This window comes from Ornithodoros turicata, chromosome 5 (genome assembly GCF_037126465.1).
Source record: "Ornithodoros turicata isolate Travis chromosome 5, ASM3712646v1, whole genome shotgun sequence".
Lineage (NCBI taxonomy): Eukaryota > Metazoa > Arthropoda > Arachnida > Ixodida > Argasidae > Ornithodoros > Ornithodoros turicata.
Window position 1 is genome coordinate 42,107,670 of NC_088205.1, and position 21,329 is coordinate 42,128,998.

Here is a 21,329-nt window from a genome sequence, read left to right on the forward strand (position 1 = left end):
CTGACCACACTGCCGTCTTCACTGATGGATCTTCCACACGGGATGGTTCGTCGTGTGCTTTTGTTGTTGCATCTAATGCAGTCGCACGTGGGTATCGTCTGTCACATCGAACGTCATCAACATCGGCGGAGCTGTATGTCATTCTACTGTTTCTACAGCAGACCTCCCAACTTCCTCCGCGTGCCTGGGTGGTCTACACGATTCGTGGGCTGCTCTGCAATGTGTGGGAACCATGGGGCTTCGTGGGTCTCTAGCCTCCATCGTAGTAGACATTCTCCACCAAGTTCAGCGTCTACATGATGAAGGTCGTCATATATCCCTGCAGTCGATTCCAGGTCACTGCGGTCTAACAGGCAACGAGGAGGCTGACAGAGTAGCAACTGCTGCCCACAAGTCCCCGACAGCCGTGCCCATTGTGCTGTCGAGAGGTGACAGAAGGACCCCACTAACTGCATGGTTTCAACCGTTGGCTCTGCGGCAATGGCGCCGGGACATCACGGCTCAATCTCTCATGTATTCGGTAGACCCAAATTTGTCATTTTCTTTCCCTGCCCGTCTATTACGCCATTTTACCTCCCTCCTGCTTAGACTCCGGCTCAATGTGGCTTTCACCCCCCAATTCAAGTGCATGATCAGATGCTGTGACACGGGCCTCTGTTCCACCTGCGGTGTCGTGGCGACCGCCCAGCACATTCTTATGGAATATTCACTGTACTGCCCGCAAAGGCGGATATTGTGTGATGAGCTTGCCCGTATCAGCAAGAGGCGGCTCACCTTAGCTGCACTCATTGGCCTCTATGAAGATCCTGTGCTCCATCGTCGGGTTCTTCACCTGTTCATGAACTTTCTGTCGTCCACTGGATTACTCCAGACGCTTTAGTTCTTTCTTCTGTTTTCATCCTTCCTTCATCATCTTCACATAATGTTCCACGTGCAATGGGGTAAGGTACCGCACCACCGCGGTGAAACACCCCACCTCTTCGTCATCATTTATTGTTGTTGTTGTTGGGAAGCGCCTGTATTCCAGCGGAGAAGTTTTTGGGTCGGGTGGTGGTGATGGAACTGCTTGGAGTAGCCGGCCACGCTCAGGCGGGCAAGGTCACGACTATCGCAGGGCGCCCTGGGCCGACTTCACAGGGAAATGTGCTGACGTTTGTCTTAAAGTGTGCGAGGAAAACCCACAGAAAACATCCAGACAGCACAGCCGTCGCCCGGATTCGAAATCAGGTGACCTCCCAGTCTCGGTGTGGAATGCCATCATCGTATCCACTACGCTACAGGAACTGGTTTTCGGCCGGGTGGCGTAGCCATTCATGCATCGTTTTGTTGGGACACAAAGAACAACGACCATTCAGGATGGTGGTGGTGGTGGCGCTAATGGAAGAGCTCGCCGTTGTCAGCCTCACAGAGGATGGTGGCAAGTGCACAACTGATCTTTTAATGAACTTTCCTTCGTGTCGGCGCGAGATGACGACGAGTGCAGCCGACGATGTCGATGGCTGTTCCGCTACAGCCCCCTCCCCCCCCCCCCCCATCAGCGCAGCGGTCCTAGAAGTATACGGTGCGAAGAGGAGACGCCCAGTGCACTTGTCGGGGGGACAAACTGAGGAATGTTGATGCTAGGAGTGAATGAAGTGTTCGGAGGTGAGTGAGGAATCGATACAGGTGAGACTTCAGGGGCGTCGAGAAATGCAGGTTTTAACCGATCGATGAAGATGGTCTGGTTTCGAGCGGCGAGTTGAATGAGGAAATGCTCGGGTGACCTCTGGAGAACCCGGTACGGACGATCATAGGGTGGTTGGAGACTCTTGCGGACGCCATCGCGCCGAACGGAAACATGAGACGATGACTTAAGTTGAGGATGCTGATAGGCAGGACGCTGGGAAGCGGGTCGAGGAGGTTGCGGGCGCAGGTCGTGCATGATTGCGCGTAGGCGCTCAGCGTAGGAGGAGAAGTCAGGCGTTGACCGGGAGAGATAGTGGTGAAGAACTCCCCAGAGAGTCGCAGCGCTGTCCCGAAGACCATCTCTGCTGGTGTACAACCAAAGTCTTCCTTAACCGCGGAGCCCACTTCAGTCCAGGGGCTGCATGCATTACCTTTGAGCGCTGTTTTCGGTTGCCGATGCAAACGCTCGACCATGCCATTAGCTGCAGGATGGTACGCAATGTTTCGAGAGCGATGAGAGCCAATGATGTTCGTTAGTTGTGCAATAGGTGCAGTGATGTCGGGCGGAGGCGTGACTTCCGGCCATCGTGAGAAGCGATCGATGACCGTAAGTAGGTAGCGATATCCCTGAGAGGATGGAAGTGGGCCAACGAGGTCCATGTGGACATGGTCGACGCGCGTCAGGTGTTGGGAAACTTGCTGGTGGAGTAACGGTATGCCGATAAATCTTGGACCGTTGACAAGAAATGCAGGGTCGGACTTAATGCTTAATGTGACTCTTCATGCGGGGTCAGACATAGCGAGCAGAGATTAATTTCTGCGTAGCCCGGGTCCCAGGGTGAGCCAAGGAGTGAAGCAGGTTGAAAATAGGGCGGCGGGAAGCGAGTAGCAAGAACGGGCGTGGTGTGCCACATGGCATGTCACAGCAAATCGTGGAATGGGCTCCAGGCAGTGGGACATCTTCAAGTTACATGCTTGATGTGGTCGAGCGAAGTGACCGAAGCTCTTCATCCTGCAGCTCCAGCTGAGCGATGGAGCCTAGTTATGTAGTGGTCGCAGATATGGGTGCAAGACCAGAGATGTCCGATCGGCTGAGAGCGTCTGCACCAGGGTTGAGAAGGCCATAGATGTGACATATGTGACATGTGACATATGTGTCGGTCGTGAACTCGGACACAAAAGCAAGATGACGCTGTTCGCTTGTGGTTCGGCTTGCTATTCCGCAAACAAAAAAAAAACAAGAAAGAAATGAACAAAAGAAAATTAAATATAAAGTAAAATAAAAGAAAAGAATTGGGAAATAAAGGATAGACTAACAAAAGATGAAAGCAAGATGAGATAGATTAAAGACAGTGCTGACCTTAAAATGATCGGTGCAGATGGTAAACCGACGTCCTTCTACGAAGTGACGGAAGTGCTTGACGGTGAGATAGATGGCAAGCAGCTCGCGGCCGAATGTGCAATAGCGAGTTTCCGCTGAACGTAACTCTCGGGAGAAGAACCCGATCGGCTTCCAGTCTTCCCAGTCGTCGAACCGCCAGTGCTTGAGAACAGCTCCTACCGCGGTGGCAGATGCGTCTACCATTATGCTTGTTGATGCATTTGGTTCAACTCCCGTAGCGCCGCGAAAATTTGGTTGATCTCCGTGCAACTGCTTTTAAATGGAAGAGGATGCTTAGATCTAGTGCCTGATCGAAGCAGATTTTGCGTTTTAGACTAAGAAATTTTTATATCTTCGTCGAAAGGTTTGGGAAAAGCTATATTTCGAGTTTCCGCTCGCTTACAAAATAGAGCCGCCCAAAATCGAAAATCTGGCTCGATTACGCACTAGAAAAACATATCAAGAACCAATACCAACAAAAAGATTTTATCTATGTTAAGCCGTTGACTCGGCACACGAGTTTTTGTCAGGTATGGTCATCTGTGGAGTACGCCGCTTCAGAATGGGCAGGGCAGTGCTGCCATCTACCATGGAGGGTATCGTCACAAAACACAACAATTTGAGCGCTGGAAATGCTATACCGCTGCACGTGCAGGTGGACGACGAGGCCGACGTTGACTGTGACGCAGGAGCACGAGCACACGCAGCTTGGCCCTGCCGCAAATACGTGAACGGACTATACTATACATGAGCTGTTCATTCATCGATATGTATTTTCTCGGGGGGAGGGGGGAGGGGCGGGGAAGGGCATGAACGTGGCATGTTATTCCCCCATATAACGCCGGGACGATCGCGTTTAGCCTCACTTCATTGGAAATTGTGTATTAAAAACAGGAATGCAAGAAAAAATTCAGAGCACCAGTCAGCTATCGTATAAAGGAAACATTTGAAGCAAAACCATTGCGGACAGGCACGAAAACTGCTGGCTGTTTGAGACATGGAAATAATTCATGAGTGCAGAACAGGGTTGCGCACTGAGATCACACTGGAGATCACTGAGATCACACTAAGTCACTGAGTCACTAAGTCACTGAGATCACACTAAGTCGTGTTGCAGGCAATGCTCGCAGCTTGTTGATGAATGTTGACAATAACGCCGCCGAGCACTTCAATTCCGTTATCGCGAAGTTTGTTGGGGGAAAGCGGATCAACTTCTGTCAGCGGCGGTCTTACCAAACACGCGCATTTGCCGCAGTCGTATCAGTGAACTCACGTGAAGGTTTGCATCATCGTGTGCACAAGGAGGTGTGTCAAACACAGCCAGGGAAGTACACTTTGAGCCTTCAAAAACGTTGTAATGCACGTGAAGAGGCAAGGGCCAAGCGCCGTCTGAACACCAAAGCCAAGAAGGCCAGCCTTCCAGCCCTGCGTAAGAAGCCCGAGCGCCGAAATGCTGACTATGGGGAACAGGCGCAAAGACCAAACATGGAGCCAACGTCCTTCGCAACGGCATGCATCGACTACAAAAAATTGCTTGAGCTCTCAGAGGAGGAGCAAGCCGCATTAGAGGAAGACACCATAGAGCAGTCGCTAAGCCTCCGGTGGAAACAAGGAAGGAGAAAAAGGCTTACGGCGTCTTTTTTTGGTAGAGTATGCAGGATGCGCCCATCTACAAGTGCTTTAGTTACATGACAATATTTTGGGCTTTAGTTACATGTCAGTGTTTTGGGCTTTAGTTACATGTCAGTATTGTGGGCTTTAGTTACATATGACTGTCACTAATGCATCTGTCCAGTAGCTTCAAGGCGCTCGGAAACCATCACCCATTGTTGTGCACTTGCAGACATGAATGTCGTTTCTCAGCGCAGAAAAGGATTGCGCAGTGAACTAACACTGCGGTGCAAAATGTACAGACTAAAGGGTGTGGCTGACACTGAGCGTCCACCAAGCATCGGACAAGATCATATGGACGTGAACATCGCTGTAGTTTTGGAAGTCCTTTCTAGTGGAGCGCGATATTGAGCCCATGCTCAGTTCTGTGCTGCGCTGAACATGCCTTGTATAGTGACCGGAACACTCACGAAATATCTGGACCAACTGGCGGACGGTAGCAAGCGTACAGGACAGAGTCACGTACCGGAACTGAGGAAGTGCGGTCTGTGGAAGTGCACGCATGTCTACTGGTACCAGGTCCACGGCCAACTCCACGTATAACCAACCGGCAGTACTGCCTCTTCGTTGTAGGTACTGGACGACGCCTTGTGGAACGAGAAAAGGGTGGTGTACCTTGCGCGAATTTATAATGACTACCTCCTGCTAGAGCTTGTTGACCCTCGCTATCCTCGAAGCATGCGAATTAGAGTTCCCGATTACAGAAAGAAGTACGCCAGGCCAGAAGAATTGTAATCAGTGTGTCGTGTGCCTTTTGCTAATCGGGACAAGGTCGTGATGTCGGCAGCCACGACGAGGACGAAAAAGAAAGCTATAGAGAGGATTTCTGGAAGTTCCTGCGCGGATAGGCAAGATGGCACTCACAATGACAATTTGTTATGAAATGCTCTCACTCCGAGATCCAGACTGACAGAACCACGAGCTGAAGGTCACTTCCAGACGAATGGGACATCAGAGACCCAGTTCACGGCATGCTGATCTGTGCTTAGGCGAAGTCTGGGCCATGGTTAGTGACGACCAGGATGAGCACAACAGACCCGAATTATACAGACGACCAAACTGGAAACCTCCATTCGCACTTTACGTTCCAAGCAGCTGTATGATCCACATTCACACATTTTTCTCCTCTACCCTGCTTTTCTTGTTCTCCTTTGCCTTTTTCCTCCTTCTCCACTGATGGAAACGTTATGCAGCCTCTTTGCAGTTTTATTTCATTTCCGCTGACTATGCAAGTAAATGAAGCGTTTTGCACCACCACAACGTGGTCTGAAATTTGTAAGCCCAGGGTGACAGGAAATAACGAAAACAGGTTGCGGCTTCGTTTCGCAATTTCCGCGTAATGTCGGTAGGCTATAACATGCCGACACCAACGTGTTTCAACCGCGTCGTGTCCAACCTAGGTTTTTTGTGTTACGAGGAACATTTCATTTATTATATGCGCAAGCATTGCAGAAATCACACGAAACGACGGGTGACTAACCCTTCGCCCGACAACAACAAGCACGGAACAGCAACAGATCGACGAAGAAGTTCAGGAGACAGCTGGACAGCCTGTGCGCATTCAAAAGCCGCGCCACTAATTGTTCCGTCTGGCTGAGCGCGATATGCGTGCTTACAGTATTGGACTTGGCATGGGTGAGCACGAGCGGTCATATGTTTGCACAAGATTTCGCTTGGCCCGTCGCGCGCCAAGAGAAAACAAAAATAACACAAAAAGAAGACGTTACATCAGCGGTACCGCATTTCCAAGCAAGCGCCAAAATGTTGTGAAGCGGTGTCTGCGCGAACCATTTCGCTCGCTGCGCCATCCCTCGATTGTAGACGACGAAGTGCCGGCTCTGATGCACCGCCTTAACCCTCTCGAACGGTAGTCTCGGTAGTCCTGACGAGAGGTTGGGAGGCGTTCGTTTTGAATGGGAGATAATTCTCAAGAGGACGGAGGATGTTCGCGCAATGAGGGTTGAGCGACGATAGAAGTTTATAAGACCCAGGAACTGTCGGAGCTTGTTCAGAGAAGTAGGTAGGGAAAACTCAGTAATGACATTCACATTTGCAAGAAGCAGGGCAATTCCGTCGGATGATATCTTGTGACCCAAGGAGTCCACGGATGTAACCCCGAATTCACTTTTGTTGGCGTTAACTATGATGCCGTGGTCTGACAAACGGGAGAAGAGTAGTCGAAGATGGGTGTAGCGCTCTGCGATGGAGGAACTCGCCACGATGATGTTGTCTATGTAGGTAAACACAAATGGTAGTTCACGGAGAACGGAATCAGTGAACCGTTGGAAAGACTGCGCCGCGTTGCGTAATCAAAATGTCATCCGTAGGAACTCGAATAACCCGTGTGTTGGGTGTTGCAATTGCAGGTGATTGCAGGTGAATTGCAGGTGTTGCGATTGCAGTCTAGGGTATGTCACATTCGGCCATGGGAATTTAGTGGTACGCTCTTACTAAGTTGATCTTGGAGAAAACTGTGGCGTCATGAAGCAAAGCGGTGAAGTCGTGGAAGTGAGGGATCGGATATCGATCGGGTATGGTAATGCGTTTTCAAGCCCGATAATCCCCATAGGGGCGCAGGTCACCATTCTTCTTGGGCGCCATGTGTATAATGAAGACGCCCAGCTGCTGGAAGACGGGCGAATGATACCCATGCCGAGCATGTGATCGAATTCTTCCCGGGCGATCTTTAGCTTCTCTAGAGGTAGTCTCCGTGGGCGGGTGAACACAGGAGGACCTTTCGTCTCGATGTGGTGGACGACGTTGTGCTGCACAGGCTTGCACCAATCGGGCGGACGAGTAAGCTGTGGGTAACCGTTGAGAATGGCAAGGAAAGGGTTGCTATCGTCCTGGAAGAAGGCCACGCCGAATGATGGCAACGACGAGCATATGCCTGACACAACCATGTTTGTGGTGGAGTCAATGAGCGCATGTCGACCAAAAGCTGGTAGTGGTTCAGGAAATATGCGCCAAGAATGGGATGGGTGAGGCAAAGAATTAATGTGAGGGAGCGCTGCTCCTAAACAGGGATCTTCGAGCCGTTCACGGCAGTAAGGTGGTACAAGGGCGATTGTCGGCGATCTATTCCACTCGCCGGAAGGACGCTCACCTCGGCGCCAGTGTCTACCAGAAAACGGCGAGCTGATGGACACTCACGAATGTAGAACACGCGACAGGACGTGGAGCATGGATCATTGGTCACTATCAATGGTCCGCTGACGGATTTTTCTGTGTATTTTTGACTCTATGAGATGAGCCACAGAAGATTGTGTACTCATCTTCCTAAGCTTTCCCTAACCATTTATCCCGCTTGTTACCCCACTTGTTATTCGGCTGACGGATTTTTCTGCTGCCGTGAGCACGGGAGGAGGCAGTGATAGACTGAGCTACCTAGGGTGCCTCCATACTAGCTAGTATTCAGGCACCCTAGAGGCACCGAATCGACGGTGGTTACCAGCAGATGGTAGCAGCTGGACTGCGGTCCCGTGAGCGAGTAGGTGTGGGTGAACGTCGAAGGCTGTTGTGAAAACGACGACGTCGTCCGCCGTCCCGTTCTTGACGGGAGGGTGCTTGAGAAGCAGCAGGGAGGCTGGTGAGGTTGCGAAACTCGCGGCAATGTTCACCGATTTGAGAAGAAGAGTGTTGTGGAGATATGGGGAGGGGGGGGGAGTTGCGGACGAATGGGATGCCGGAGGGGTGACAGGAGGCGGCGCGGTAACCATAGAAAGCGTGGGGGGTTGCGACTTCAACCACGGCATCGGCGAGTGTGGCCAGCTGGTCAAGAGACATGTTCACTGCCGTCGCAAAGACCATTTGGACATTCTGCGGCAAGCGTTGAAGAAAAAGCTCACGCAGAAGAGCGTCGTCCATAGTGGCGGAATGGTCACCCAGCTCTTCAGCACATAGCAGTTGCTGAAGGGGGGAGCGACCGGAAGCGGTGGTTCGCTACAGGAGAGCTTGTTTCAGTTGGTCAAAAGGAGCTGTAGGTGTGGGATTGGCCAGGATGTCGTGTACCTCATCTGCAGCGGTGGGCGTGAGGGCAGAGGTGACGTGGTAGAATTTCGTCAGTTGTGAAGTGACGCCAGCAAGATTAAACTGCGCCTCGGCCTGAATAAACCATACTGCAGGGTTACGATCGAAGAACGATGGAAGCTTCACTGAGAAGGCCGCCACGGCATGAGATGGAGGTGCCGGGCGCTCTTAGCAGTCCCCCAGAGGCATTGAGCATTGGCGATGACATAATGGATGTGTTCGAAATCGTTCGGGTCAGAAGGTTGCGCTACAGGCTCCACCCTCTCCCCCCTTCAGTGAGCTGATGGCTGTTCCGCTACAGTTTGCTTGATGCCTTCATCGGAACCAATCGTCCGGCTGCAAAGGTTCTCCTTCAGGCCGTCGACGCCAGGTCATGCGAATATGGCGGATGTGCAAGACACTCAAATCGAAGATGACGGGTGGTTTGAGTAGTCGTACTCATACGTGACGTATGCTAGCGGACGTCGTCATTTTGGAGCAGTACATGCTTTGCGAGCAGTCCACGACGTTTTGTTCTGATGACGGGTTTCAAATATGCCGTCAGGAGATCAAAGTATGTTTCATTGTTCACTGTTTGTCCCCTAGGCATAAATAGTTCCGGCCGCTACAGCAGCGGGCTACCAGGTAATAATGAGTCAAACACGTTTATGTTGCTTCGTGCGAACTTACGCGTGCATCAATCCACTTGCTGCAGTGGTATGCAGGCACTACCATACGGAGCTTCATTCGACGGTGGATGTCAATTGGGCCTTACACCTTCGCTCACAGATGTAGAAACAGTTGCCCCTCCATAATGCTAACTTGAAGCAGGGCAGCCACTTTTATTCAGTTGTCTAATGCTTGCACGTGCCACGTGACAAACTGTTTGGCTGCACGTAATGTATGGGTTTATAGCTCAAACGTGCCATACCAGCACCGGAGAGCTGTTTCGGCGTTAGTGGGCCATCATCAGCAGTGCGCAGGTAGGCAGCGTTTGAGTCGATGGGCGCCGCGGGCTTGCAGTGGCTACCTCCTGACGCCACCGTCCTCTTAAAGGGACTGTAAAGTAAATTATAACCACCATGTTTCAAGTTACCAGTATGCAGAACATGGCTTTGTGATGACCGATGACGCACACAAGTCATCACCCCTCAGTTCTTCATACTCTCCGTACTCATTAATTTTGAACACTTCTGGAAACTGGACGGTAGCGACCTTCTACCTTCGCCGAGCAAAAACACTGAGAGGCCGCCCCGGATTAGCGGGGTGGTATCACGTGATATTGAAATACTACGTAACGCATTTGAGAGAGGTTACTTATTACTATTTGACCAAGGACAATATCAACCCTTGAGAAGTTGTCGTCATTGTGTCCAAAACCTCACATCAAGGCGATTTCTACTGATGTCTGGTTTGCGGACGATACACCAACCGTGCACCTTCGACGGCGATGCACACATTACAGCTGGCCACGAACCGCTAGATGGTCATGATCTACTGTAGGTCGTGTAGATGGCTAGCCAAGTTGCTCGCGAGTTGCCTCGGGGTTGCCGCGTCTCAGAGTCCGCAAATTTTGCTTGGCGCAGCTTCTTTGAAATTATATTGCTAAAAAATATTCAATATACAACAGATCTTTTTTGTATCTGTCGCGCCCAAGTTACAACAACAACAATATATGAAGGAGAAGTGATGATGACATGGGAGCTACAAGCTTTCATAAAAGTACCAGTTTCTAAGGTTTACCATTCACTTTACAGTCCCTTTAAACTGTGTAGTTGAGGCCATTTCTATGCAAACCGTGGATTTCTTATACGTATTGCACTAGCTCGCCAGCAGTTGAGTCGGGACATCACTGACAGGTCTCTCATGTACGAGGGGCGTTCAAGTCAAACCGGGACTTTTCATTTTTCGCAAAAGTAAAATGAACTTACAGGCGAGAAATTAGTTTTATTTTTCAACGTAATCTCCAGCTACACAAATACACTTGTCCCAACGTTTCACGAGGGCTTGGATGCCAGCAGCGTAGAAATCCTTACCGGCGCGTAGCAGCCATGATCGGACCGCATTCTTGACCTCGTCGTCGCAGCTGAAGTGGCGGCCCCCAAGGAACGCCTTCAGTGGCCCGAAGAGATGGAAATCGCTGGGGGCGAAGTCTGGACTGTAAGGGGGATGTGGCAGCAACTCCCAGCCAAGTTCCTATAAGGTGCGTGTCGTGAGATGCGCGGTATGCGGGCGTGCATTGTCCTGAAGGAGGAGGACTCCTTTGGTGATGAGGCCCGGCTTTCCGAAACTGGAGTTGTCCATGAATGGTAGTGTTCAACGTTCCCACAGAAAGGTCCGTCTTTCGAGCCAGTTCAAGACATGTTATCCGTCGGTCATTGAGGATCAGGCGCTCCACAAGTTGGATGTTCTCAAGGAACTCTGACACTGGGCTCTTAGCCGCCCCGGCCGGGATCGTCCTGCACTGATGTACGGCCGTCTCGGAACCGTTTCCACCACTGAAACGCTTTGCTACGGCTAAGTGTATCGTGGCCATACTGGGCCTGAAGTCTTCTGTGAATTTCAGATGACTTTACGCCTTCATTCACGAGAAACTTCATGACAATTCGCTGTTCGATGTGCGCGCTCACCTCGTTGTCGGCCATCCTGTCTAGCACGTGTCTTCTATTTTGCACAAACTTTGGACCACTACGTGGTGAACGCGGAGGCCTGTCGCGTGTGAAAATGATGAAAAAGGAGTAGCACGAGCCATTTGTACACTCAGGAGACAGAATGTCCCGGTTTGACTTGAACGCCCCTCGTATTTGGTGGATCCAACTTTGTCTTTCTCAGTTCCAGACCGTTTACCACGCTATTTTACGTGCCGCCTGCACAGGCTTCGTCTCCATGTAGCCTTCACTCCCCAATTCAAGTACCGGATCGGATACCGTGACAACAGCGTATGCTCCAAATGTGGCGTCGTAGCGAACATTGAGCACGTCATAACTAGGGTTTCCGGTTTTCGGTAGTTACCGAAAAGCACCGATAAACGTACGCCGGTAAAATTTTCTCATGTTCGGTGGAAACGGATTTTGCACCGATAGCCACCGTAAATGACCTTCTAAGGCTGCTCTGTTTTGCACCAAAGAAGGGAGTCACTCAAGTAACTGATGAATTCCACTTCCCTCAAGGGCAAGAAAGCGGAGAAAATGCGGAACCTGATGTTGGGAGACTTTTAAGGCAAAATTGACCTTTCTGTCAGAAACCTCATGCATTCTTGTTGAAATCATGAAACTGATTGAGTCAGAGTAGTAACTGATGTTTTCTACGTGCTTGGACTGCGATTGGAAGCGAAACTGCAGGCGTGGTGTGAATCAACACCGTGTTCGAATTTTGCAACAAGAACAACAACCCCTCTAGAGACGATGACGGAGTTACATCGGGGGCAGTGCGTGACAGCATTCACTAGATTTTACGAGACCGTGCGCACAAAGTGGATCTCTACAAAGGAAAGGAACCTGCCTCAGAATGGACATTTGAGATGACTCCTTCTGGTACAAAGTCGGGGTTATTGATCCCACCTACTAGTCCGAAGTAGGCGGTAGCGCTGAGCACATTCTTCACGCTTTTAAGTGTGTCGTGTCATTCAGTGACCTACCACAACTCCAGGACGAGCTGGCTGAATATCTTTTGGTGACTGTGACCCCAACAAGTGACTTTTCTATTGCCGGCTTCTGGGCGGCACACAAGGAACAGCGGCCGCAGCGTTGGACTTGCATGCACTTCCGGTATCAAGTGCTAATGTAGAACGCGCGTTCTCACACCTAACATTTTTGCAGCGAAAAGAGCAGTGTGCGATGTCTGCCGAGCCTCTTAACATGCACCTGGCCATCTATTACAATAAATTCAGGCCATATAGCCGTTATAACTCTTGTAAAACCTGAAAATAAAGTGCTTTGTTAGTGTATACGTATAGCTAGCGCTAGTGTCGTGTCAAGCCGATCTTCACCGAGTGTATTGATGTTTAAAATATTTCCATCGAAAGCCACCGGTTCGAGGTGAGCGGAATAACCACCGTTTTTTTCACCGTTTCTCTAAAAAAATAACCACCGAAAACCGGAAACCCTAGTCATAACAGAATGTGAGCTCTACGAAACGGAGAGGCGGCAACTCTGTGCTCAGCTGAGCACTGCTAGCCGACAGACGTTCAACCTGGCTGCAATTCTTGGCCCATGTCATAGCCATGTGCAACACAGTAGATGTCTTCTGGTGTTCTTGGAGTTCCTCTTGTCTACCGGTTTGCTCCAGACGCTGTAGAGTCCTCCTCTGTATCTCAATGACCATTGGTGCTTCTTTAATGTGTATTTTTTTTCTCCACCTTCCTTTTTGTGGCGTAGCGCAGAGCAGCCAGTGGAGCAGAGCTCAATTGTTCTACTTGCACATAACTTCATTCTCATATCTCACATCTAATATTTCGTGTGTAATGGGGTAGTGTACTGCTCTCCAGTGGTGAATCACCCCAGGTCATAGTCACGATTTATTTTTTGTTGTTGTTAATCTGTATTGCTTGTCCTTATTCCTTGTCTGTTGTAACTGATTGAGCATTCAAACCTACTGTTCCTTTTCAACTTTATGAGATACATAAGCATTAGGAAAACGTTGTGTTGAATTTTTGTCGTTGTGCCCCGACTCTCACCTTTGATGATTGCATCATCGTGCTCTATAACGAGTGCTGATCGCCATGGGTCGAACAAAACACGTCGAAGTGATCGTGGGTTGGCTAGAGTGATTTGTCCGTCACTGACTGCCGAGTGTGTGCCAACGAGTGTATGACCCTCTGAGTCTTTCGGATCGAGCACTCAACGGAGTAACGTGGCGTATGACCTCATCGCACTATCCATCCTCACCGATTTTGGGAATCACCATTGTTTTAGAAAGAGGTAACATTTCCTTGAGTTTAAGAAACACACAATACGAAGAACACAACACAATGTCAACCGTAACAACACAACAACAATCGTATTCTGTGTTCCTCAAACTCAAAGGCGCACAGCACTCACTGATCACCTTCGTTAAGAGTGTATGGCTGAAGGACTACCGAGAAAGAGAGCCAAAGGCTGGGGATGAGGTTTGAGGTCGGTTTAATTTGTGCGGCTCGGAAATGCGACGCTACAGCTGCCCCCCCCCCCCCCCCTCCAGAAGACCGGAGGCGTGTTGCCCAGGTCACATGACGGGTCGAGGGTTGTGAATGAGGCTCTGTGGAGATGTAGCTGGAAGGAGGGGCAGCTGTAGCGTCGCTCATCGCGTGCTCATAGCCCTACGTCGACGAAGTCTCCGCACCTTTGGACTCGTGCACACCGGCAGTCCAGTTCCGAGCCGCACAAATTAAACCGACCTCAAACCTCATTCCCAGCCTTTGGCTCTCTTTCTCGGTAGTCCTTCAGCCACTACAAACGAGCATAGCAAATCTCTCATCTTTTTAGGCGTTTTTTTTTTTCTCTACTAGATCTGGTGTAGCTTGTCCCGCGGTGAGCGGGCTCACATCTCCATTTGGTTCCTCCTACCATCATCATCATCATCAAGGAAATGTTACCTCTTTCTACAGTACACCAGCTTGCTTGTACCGTTCTAATTTGCTCACCATTCTTTTCTTTACACAGCATCCGCAATAGGAAGTCAACATCATGAACCACAACAGGAGGTCAACATCCCATTTCTGCACAAGGTGCACCATTTTAAAAAGTAATTCAAAGCAAATATACCCCTCCCTGTTTGTAAACAAATGACGTCATAGTGTTCGACAGCGCCACCAGTTTGGTAGAATTGAACTATGCTCGTAGCTATAGGGGCGAACAAGGTCGCGCCCGAAAGCCACGGTCCTGAGGGGATTACGATGGTCCCTGAAAGGGACGCGACCTTCGGTCCTACTTTTCTTTCAATAGGAGGCAGCGAACAAGTTCCTATTCGTGGAACCCAGCCCTCCCCTTTCGATTTATTTCGGTTTCAGTCTGTCTACCAGCGTCATGATGACGTTTCCCGGGTAGAGGTCTATTGCGTTTTGATTAAGTGCAGATTCTGCAAGAAAGCTTGTCAATAAAACCCTTTACTCTTATTCGCACTACCTCCTCCCTGGGCCTGATGGCGTTTTTGTATTTTGTCGTTTTACGTGTTGTTTAAAAAACCTTGATCATAGGAAAGTAAACGCATTTTTTCCCAAAAGCAGGTGACGTCATCGAGAACTCTCAACAGGGCGCGCACCTTCCCGGTCTCAATAATGACACACTCAATGACGTCATGGCACAGCAGCAGCGTGTAGTGTTGCAATGCGACTTTGTACGGCTGTGTTGCGTAGTTCTTCACAGAGTAGTTCTCCAGCTGATCGCGTTTATTCGCTGGTCATACCCTGTCCATGATGAGGGAAGGCTGAGCGTTCGCACAAGTGAAATGGACGGCGCGGAGGCTCATCGTGGAGTTGTCCCAATCGCAATCGCTATTCTGCAATCTGCAATCGCTTATTTTATTTTATTTTTTTCAGTAAAGTCAGCAGTAAGTTTTCGTCGCATCAGTTTTCGTTTTTAGCCGCGGCGGGTTCTAAGACATACAGCATGAGTCCTTGAGCAAGAATAGTGATCGTATGTAACCTGTAGCACGCGCGAAAGATTAGTGAAGTTTATTAAGGATGGTTTAGTGAAGTATAGTGAGGTCATAGTGAGGAACTTAACTGAGCGAGGACTTCGAGACGTTCACAGTTACTCCATTACCCAACAGGGCCAGATAAAACGGTTGGTCACGAAGCTTGCTCACAGCTGTTCTATATGTCCCATGCTACTTCACGCATAAATCGTTACGTCACGGCAGCAGGTGGTGCCCTGCCTCCAACGTCTCGCCGCTCAGAACATGGCTGATTTTTCGGGTGTTTTTGTAAATCGAACTGCGCAATGATAAAACACTGTCAAAAGAAAATATTTTACAATAAATAAATAAAATATTTTGGTCGGTACCGACAGACTGCTTGATGAAATAACCAGGGTTTAGAGCAATTGTAAATATCATATTCTTGTTCCTTGAAGGGAGCATGGAAGGCACCTCGAGCATATACATATAGATTTCTTTTTTCTTTTTTTTTTACCGCGTGATACATTCATATTACCTTCAGGAAATTTCATGCAAAATATTTCCCTTTGAACATTTCCTGAGAAAATTAGTTTCTAGGACAGCGACCAACTCCCCCGGCTCCTATTGGCGTTGAAAGATGGAAGTCACTGAAAAGGTTAGCCAGCTGTAGGACTCGAACCCACATCTTCTGGATCACAGTTCTCCCATGTCCTATTGGCGTGTTGTGACGTCAGCTCATCCGAACACTTTTGTTGTCTACCGATAATCGTCTGCTACAGCGCGGGAGCAAGACTATCGGTCGACTGCGACGTCAAGTACAACCGCTAGAAGAAAGAAGGAAAAAAGGAGGCGGAGGATGACACCGCAGATGGCAGCCGAGGAAAGCTCTCAACAGCAGCTGTCCCAGCCCACTAGATTGAAAGCTCGTTTGCGCACCAGGATTGTTCGCTGTAGGCTGCTCGTACCTTTTGTGCGAATGGGTGTCCGAGGACTTGTAATCCTAATTTCTACTCCTCCCGACATGTCTTTTCTAGCCCTTCCATGCTCCTTTAAGGTTCCTGGGTTCAGTAGTAAAACTAACTATCCAACTGAAAGGACTATTGAAGATATTTTCTTACCTACGCCGAAGTAGAGACCCCCAACACATGTTTGAACTGGAGCTTTTAGTCCTTGTGGCGCGTGTTGGGTTCCGTAGCTTCCGACTGCCACCCAGAGTAAATGGAACGTCATTGCTTCTAGCATCTCTAGCGGAATACACCACAGCGGATGATTGCCGATGAAGGAGTATCCAACAAGCCGCGCACAGTACACTAGCCCAGCAAGGATGATAATGTTCACGTACCCCAACTTGTTGAAAAAACGTTTTGATTCGTACAGAAATGCAAAGCCCGTGAGGCCACCGACGGATATGGTCAAGCCGAGCAAGTAATTTGGTGCCCCCAAATCCAAGAGGTACCAAAACAAAAAGTACTCAAGAAACCCGTACACACTCCCCAGCCCTAATGCCACCAAAAATAAGCTGAGCAGTTCACGTACCCTGAGGAGCTCACGTACACGGCGCAAGCCACTTTTTCCTGGGTGCGCTACGTCAAGGTCAAGAACGTACGTAAAAATGGCGGTAAGCACAGTGAACACGTTGAACATGTAGAATGCCGGTGAATAGTCGAAGCCGGTTATGACGTGCTCACTTGTTACGTCAATGAAGAAGCCCGAAATGGGCGCAGAGAACACAGAGCCCACGATGGCCCAAAATCTTTGCCATGCAAAGCGGCCTTCGTGTATGCGAACCATTGACACTGTCGTCGCGTCCACAAACGTGAAACAGACAGACACCAAGATCTGAAAGATGACTCGCAAGAGAAAATAAATACTGATGGTGATACGCCTGTCACTTCCTTCAGGAGGCGTGCATTCGGCGTGCCAAAATTCCGCAGCTGATGTTGTATTCACTGCTGGAATATCCTCTATGTTGCACTTGAGAGAACAGTTGGTGTGGTCATGTTCTGGAAGGTGCTTCATACAAGAAACATTGTGAAACGTGTGACTGTCCCACAGCACAGCAGTTACAGGGTGAAAGCAAATCGAGTCCGGGTCCCTCGCAGGTTGCAAGTACAGTCCAACAGCCATCCGACTGTTTAAGGCTTCGTTCTCGTCGACTCGGTGACATTCTTTGTTGTCGTAATCATCCGTGAAGCAGATACCAGCGTCTTCAATGCCGTGTGGGTAATCATCGTCAGGACAGTCAAGGTTGCAGTCTGCAAGCTGCACTGGTAACGCCTGTCCGGCTGCAGGTTCCGGGCAGTTACCGTGCTCGTCTCCACAGTGGTCAACGACAACATCCAGCTCTAGAGAGGGCCCGCAGAGGAGATGGATAGTGGGAGGTGGGGGTGGAGGCCCTACGGCCTGAGGAACGAGTAGAAGACTGCTCCCAGAGAGTGCGGTCAAGATGAGACAGCCGAGGAGGGCGTGCTTATATCGACCGTACTTGTCGCCCAGGAAGGCAGCCATATTAGGACCCAGAAGTTGCGCGAACGGGATGATCGTGTAGATGATAGCAGTTTCCTCCACGCTCAGACCCAATTGTCGCATGTGTACTGTGAGGAACGGCAGCAGGCAGGCAGTTCCTGTAATAAATACACATCCATGAAAGTCGCTCGTAATGGTTGCATGTTTTCTGCATTTATGCTCTAAAATCTGTTCCATATGCTATGCGGGTTGCCCCAACCCCACAAATATTTTTAAGTTTATTTTCAGTTTTTTGTTTTGTTTTTTTTTAATACCAAGCGGGCATTAGCCTGGCTGACATTTCTATTTTTTTTCATTTCATTCTATTAAACATGTCCCCCCCCCCCCACACACACACAGTCAGACATAAGTCGCAATCAAGATAAGACACGGTCATCATGACATATTGGCCTACAGGAAGTGAGGTTTATATTGCACGCCATTTAAAATTGTTCATGTGATTTTGCATATCATTTTTCATACAGGACGTTTATTAGATCATTTTAACCAAAACGTATCAGATTTGCACAGATGCCGTTCTTCCAGGCGGGTTATAGAACCAGGCGGACATTCTCTCGAGTATAGAACTAGTAAATGACTATTACCAAACTCATTTGTTAACTTTTTAATTAGAGGTCTTCAGAGAAATATGTAGTTCTGGTTCCAGAATTGGATATAGTCGATATTTATAAGCACCCTACTTTTTAAAAATCCGGAAACGGGCCCGTACTGTGAGGTACCCATCGCTCAATTTGCAATGCAAATAAGGCAAAATCAGGTGCATTAAGAGCACAGGAACAACACGCTCTTCGCCGGCTCATCGGTCCCCCAGAGCGGTTTATCTGATCAGCCCTCTTGAATCAGCTCCAACGCGGTGGTGGTCGTCGTCCAATTGGAACTGTTTGCCGTAGTCGGCCACACTCTGGTGGGCACCGTCACGACTATCGCAGGGGGGACCGTACGTCCTAGACCGACTTCACAGTGAACTGTGCCTACATTTGTCTTATACCGTCTGGGGAAAAACCAGGAAACGCTCGGATACGAACCCTCCCCCCTGCGCTGCTGATGCGTGTTTCGGCTTCGGTTTGCATAGCAAAATTCGAGGATGGGTATTTCCACGCACGTGGTCGCTTCGGGAGTTTTAAATATTAGAATGACTTTCAACGAGGTTTGACTCTCATTCTGTGGTCTTACTTTTGCTCGAAAGTCGTTCATTAGATAACTAGTTAAGTAATTTTAACAATTTATTTTAATAAGTGATTTTAGGTAATTATTGACGGCGGTGAAAGAAAAAGAAAAGCCACAGTCAGAGCAGAGAGTCAAACACTGTGCGAGTCACGACATAGTGTCACGGTTGTCGGTCACAATTACGAGGCACAACGTACAGACGCAGTAGTACTGTAGTCCTAATGTATAGAAGTCACAAGTTACAAAGTATTGATCAACTTGGTTGACTCAATAAACCACAGCAGAGCATGCAGTGCGACCGCTTGGTGGTGTTCTGGCCAAGGACCTAAAATTTTCGCAGCGTGGAAAGGGCGGGCATCCAGACGAGCCAAGCTCACTTCTAAGGCCCTACGGCTGTCGGCGTATTTCGAACAATCGAGGAGGATGTGTTCCAAGTCTTCTATGACATCGCATTGGCCGCAGTTGGGGAAGCACACTTGCCCAGTTTGTGCAGCAAGCGAGCGCTATACGGGACGTTCAGTCGAAGCCTATGCCCAAAGGACGCAGCAGGTCGGGGTAGGGATGGAGGCGCTTGGAATCGCAGTTCAGGGTAGCGCAGATGTAGATGCCCGGGAAGGGGTGAACATTTCTTATTAAATAATTATTCATTCCGGAATTACATACAGGGTGTCCTAGAAAACGTGTCATTAGATGATAACAATAAAAACCACGCCACCTAGAATCATGCGGTCAATGGCATTTGTTCTTACTACGTTTTTGCCGCCTCCTGATGTGAATCTAACTTAACTTTTATTATGTCAGTTTTCACGAACTGAACACGGAATCGAACAACTATGGAAAAAGGTGCTGACGCAAGGATCCGAACCAGGGCCTTATGATTTACTTTGTTTGTGTAGTATAGATATCTTGTCGCCCTGCCTCGTGTCTGAATGAGTGAGTGAGAAAGATGTAAGACACAATGGGAAGAGCGTGATTGGTTGTTCGTCCCTCTTGTACTTGACATATGTCGGCACAGTTCCCTTAGAAGTCGGCCCAGGACGCACATTCCGCCAGGGCGTCAGTCGTGACGTTGCCCACCTCTGTGAGGCCGACAACGGCGAGCCCTTTCACCACCACCACCACTCTATAGCTCAGGAGAAAGTCCTGCTGTCGTGGTGTAGCTGTAGCATATCGGACCCGAAATCAGAAGGCCCAGATTGGAATCCCGGCGTCAGCACCTTTTTCCTGAGTTGTTTGATTTCATTGATTCTGGACGTTGGAGGCTTGCGTGTTTGTGTTGTCCATGTTTGTAGCCCGCTTCGCCTAATTTGTCGTGGTTTGCGTAGTGAACTCGGAAACTTGCCAAGTAAAGGGTTCTTACCCCACCAATGTGAAGCGCGTGCCCAATTTCCTCAAGTTCACTATAATTGACACGGATATTGCGGAGCTATCCCATCGGAAAAAAAAATAGCCGAACATCATGCGTTTCGGAGCCTAGCGCTTGACCACCTTTTTTCGCGCCCTCGCTCTCAGTCCGATGAAAGGAGGTTGCTAAACCCAGCCTAAAGTCACTGGATGTAGCCAAAGTAGCGCCATCGTGTGATGTGGAGAGCGCCGCCGCCCTCCCGGGCAGGCGATTGGACAAGCTTCGTCACGTGGTACTCCGTCGATCATTTTTGCACCAGCTCTTCGTATCCGTATTGTAGAGTCTGCCGGTCAACTCGTTTTCCCTTGCTTTTGAAGTGACTGCAGTGCCGAGCCGTGGTATGTGCGGGTGCAACATACAGTCGTTGGAAGCAACACTTTTATTTTGATTGCGTGTTAGCGCCGCGAAGCAACTGTGGCTATGAGCGGCGTACAGATGTGGACAGACGGAGAGAGGACAGGAGGAAGGAGTGGGGGACAGGGGGATTAGTATGCGTCCTGGGCCGACTTTAGGGGGAACTGTGCCGACATTCGTCTGGAAAGTCTTCGGAAAACCCAGGGAAAACCTCAGACAGCACAGCCGGCTGTAAGATTCGAACCCACCGCCTCCCAGTCTACAGCACGACCTTGGTTACCACCAACGAGCGGACGCCTTAGCCCACTCGGCCATGCCGCTGATCGGAAGCATGACACGCCAATATTTAAGACACCAGGAGGTAATCCTAAACGCATTGGAAAAAAGAAACGTAAAGAACACGTAAAGCACTTTTCAATTTGGACATCTAAATTGGTTATGTAGACTAGTGCTTGCTTTTCGCTCGATGTAATAGTCGGCAGTCGCCTATGTAAAAATTAGGGAGATGCAACGAAAGTTTCACAATTCGGAGCGATGGTACCACGGACGGCACAATAG

General features: G+C 49.4%; 1 protein-coding gene across 2 annotated transcripts in view; it reads right to left on the minus strand.

Annotated features, from left to right (window-relative positions):
• The window catches only part of LOC135394402 (major facilitator superfamily domain-containing protein 6-like), a 171,557-nt gene that overhangs the window by 69,627 nt on the left and 80,601 nt on the right, over positions 1 to 21,329 (minus strand). For both annotated transcript variants that reach the window (XR_010422883.1, XM_064625130.1), the window contains exon 2: positions 16,438 to 17,943. Coding sequence is in view for 1 of the 2 variants with exons in the window: in XM_064625130.1 (XP_064481200.1) it covers positions 16,438 to 17,943 (1,506 nt within the window). In the remaining variant the exon portion in view is untranslated. The remainder of the gene's footprint in view (positions 1 to 16,437; positions 17,944 to 21,329) is intronic.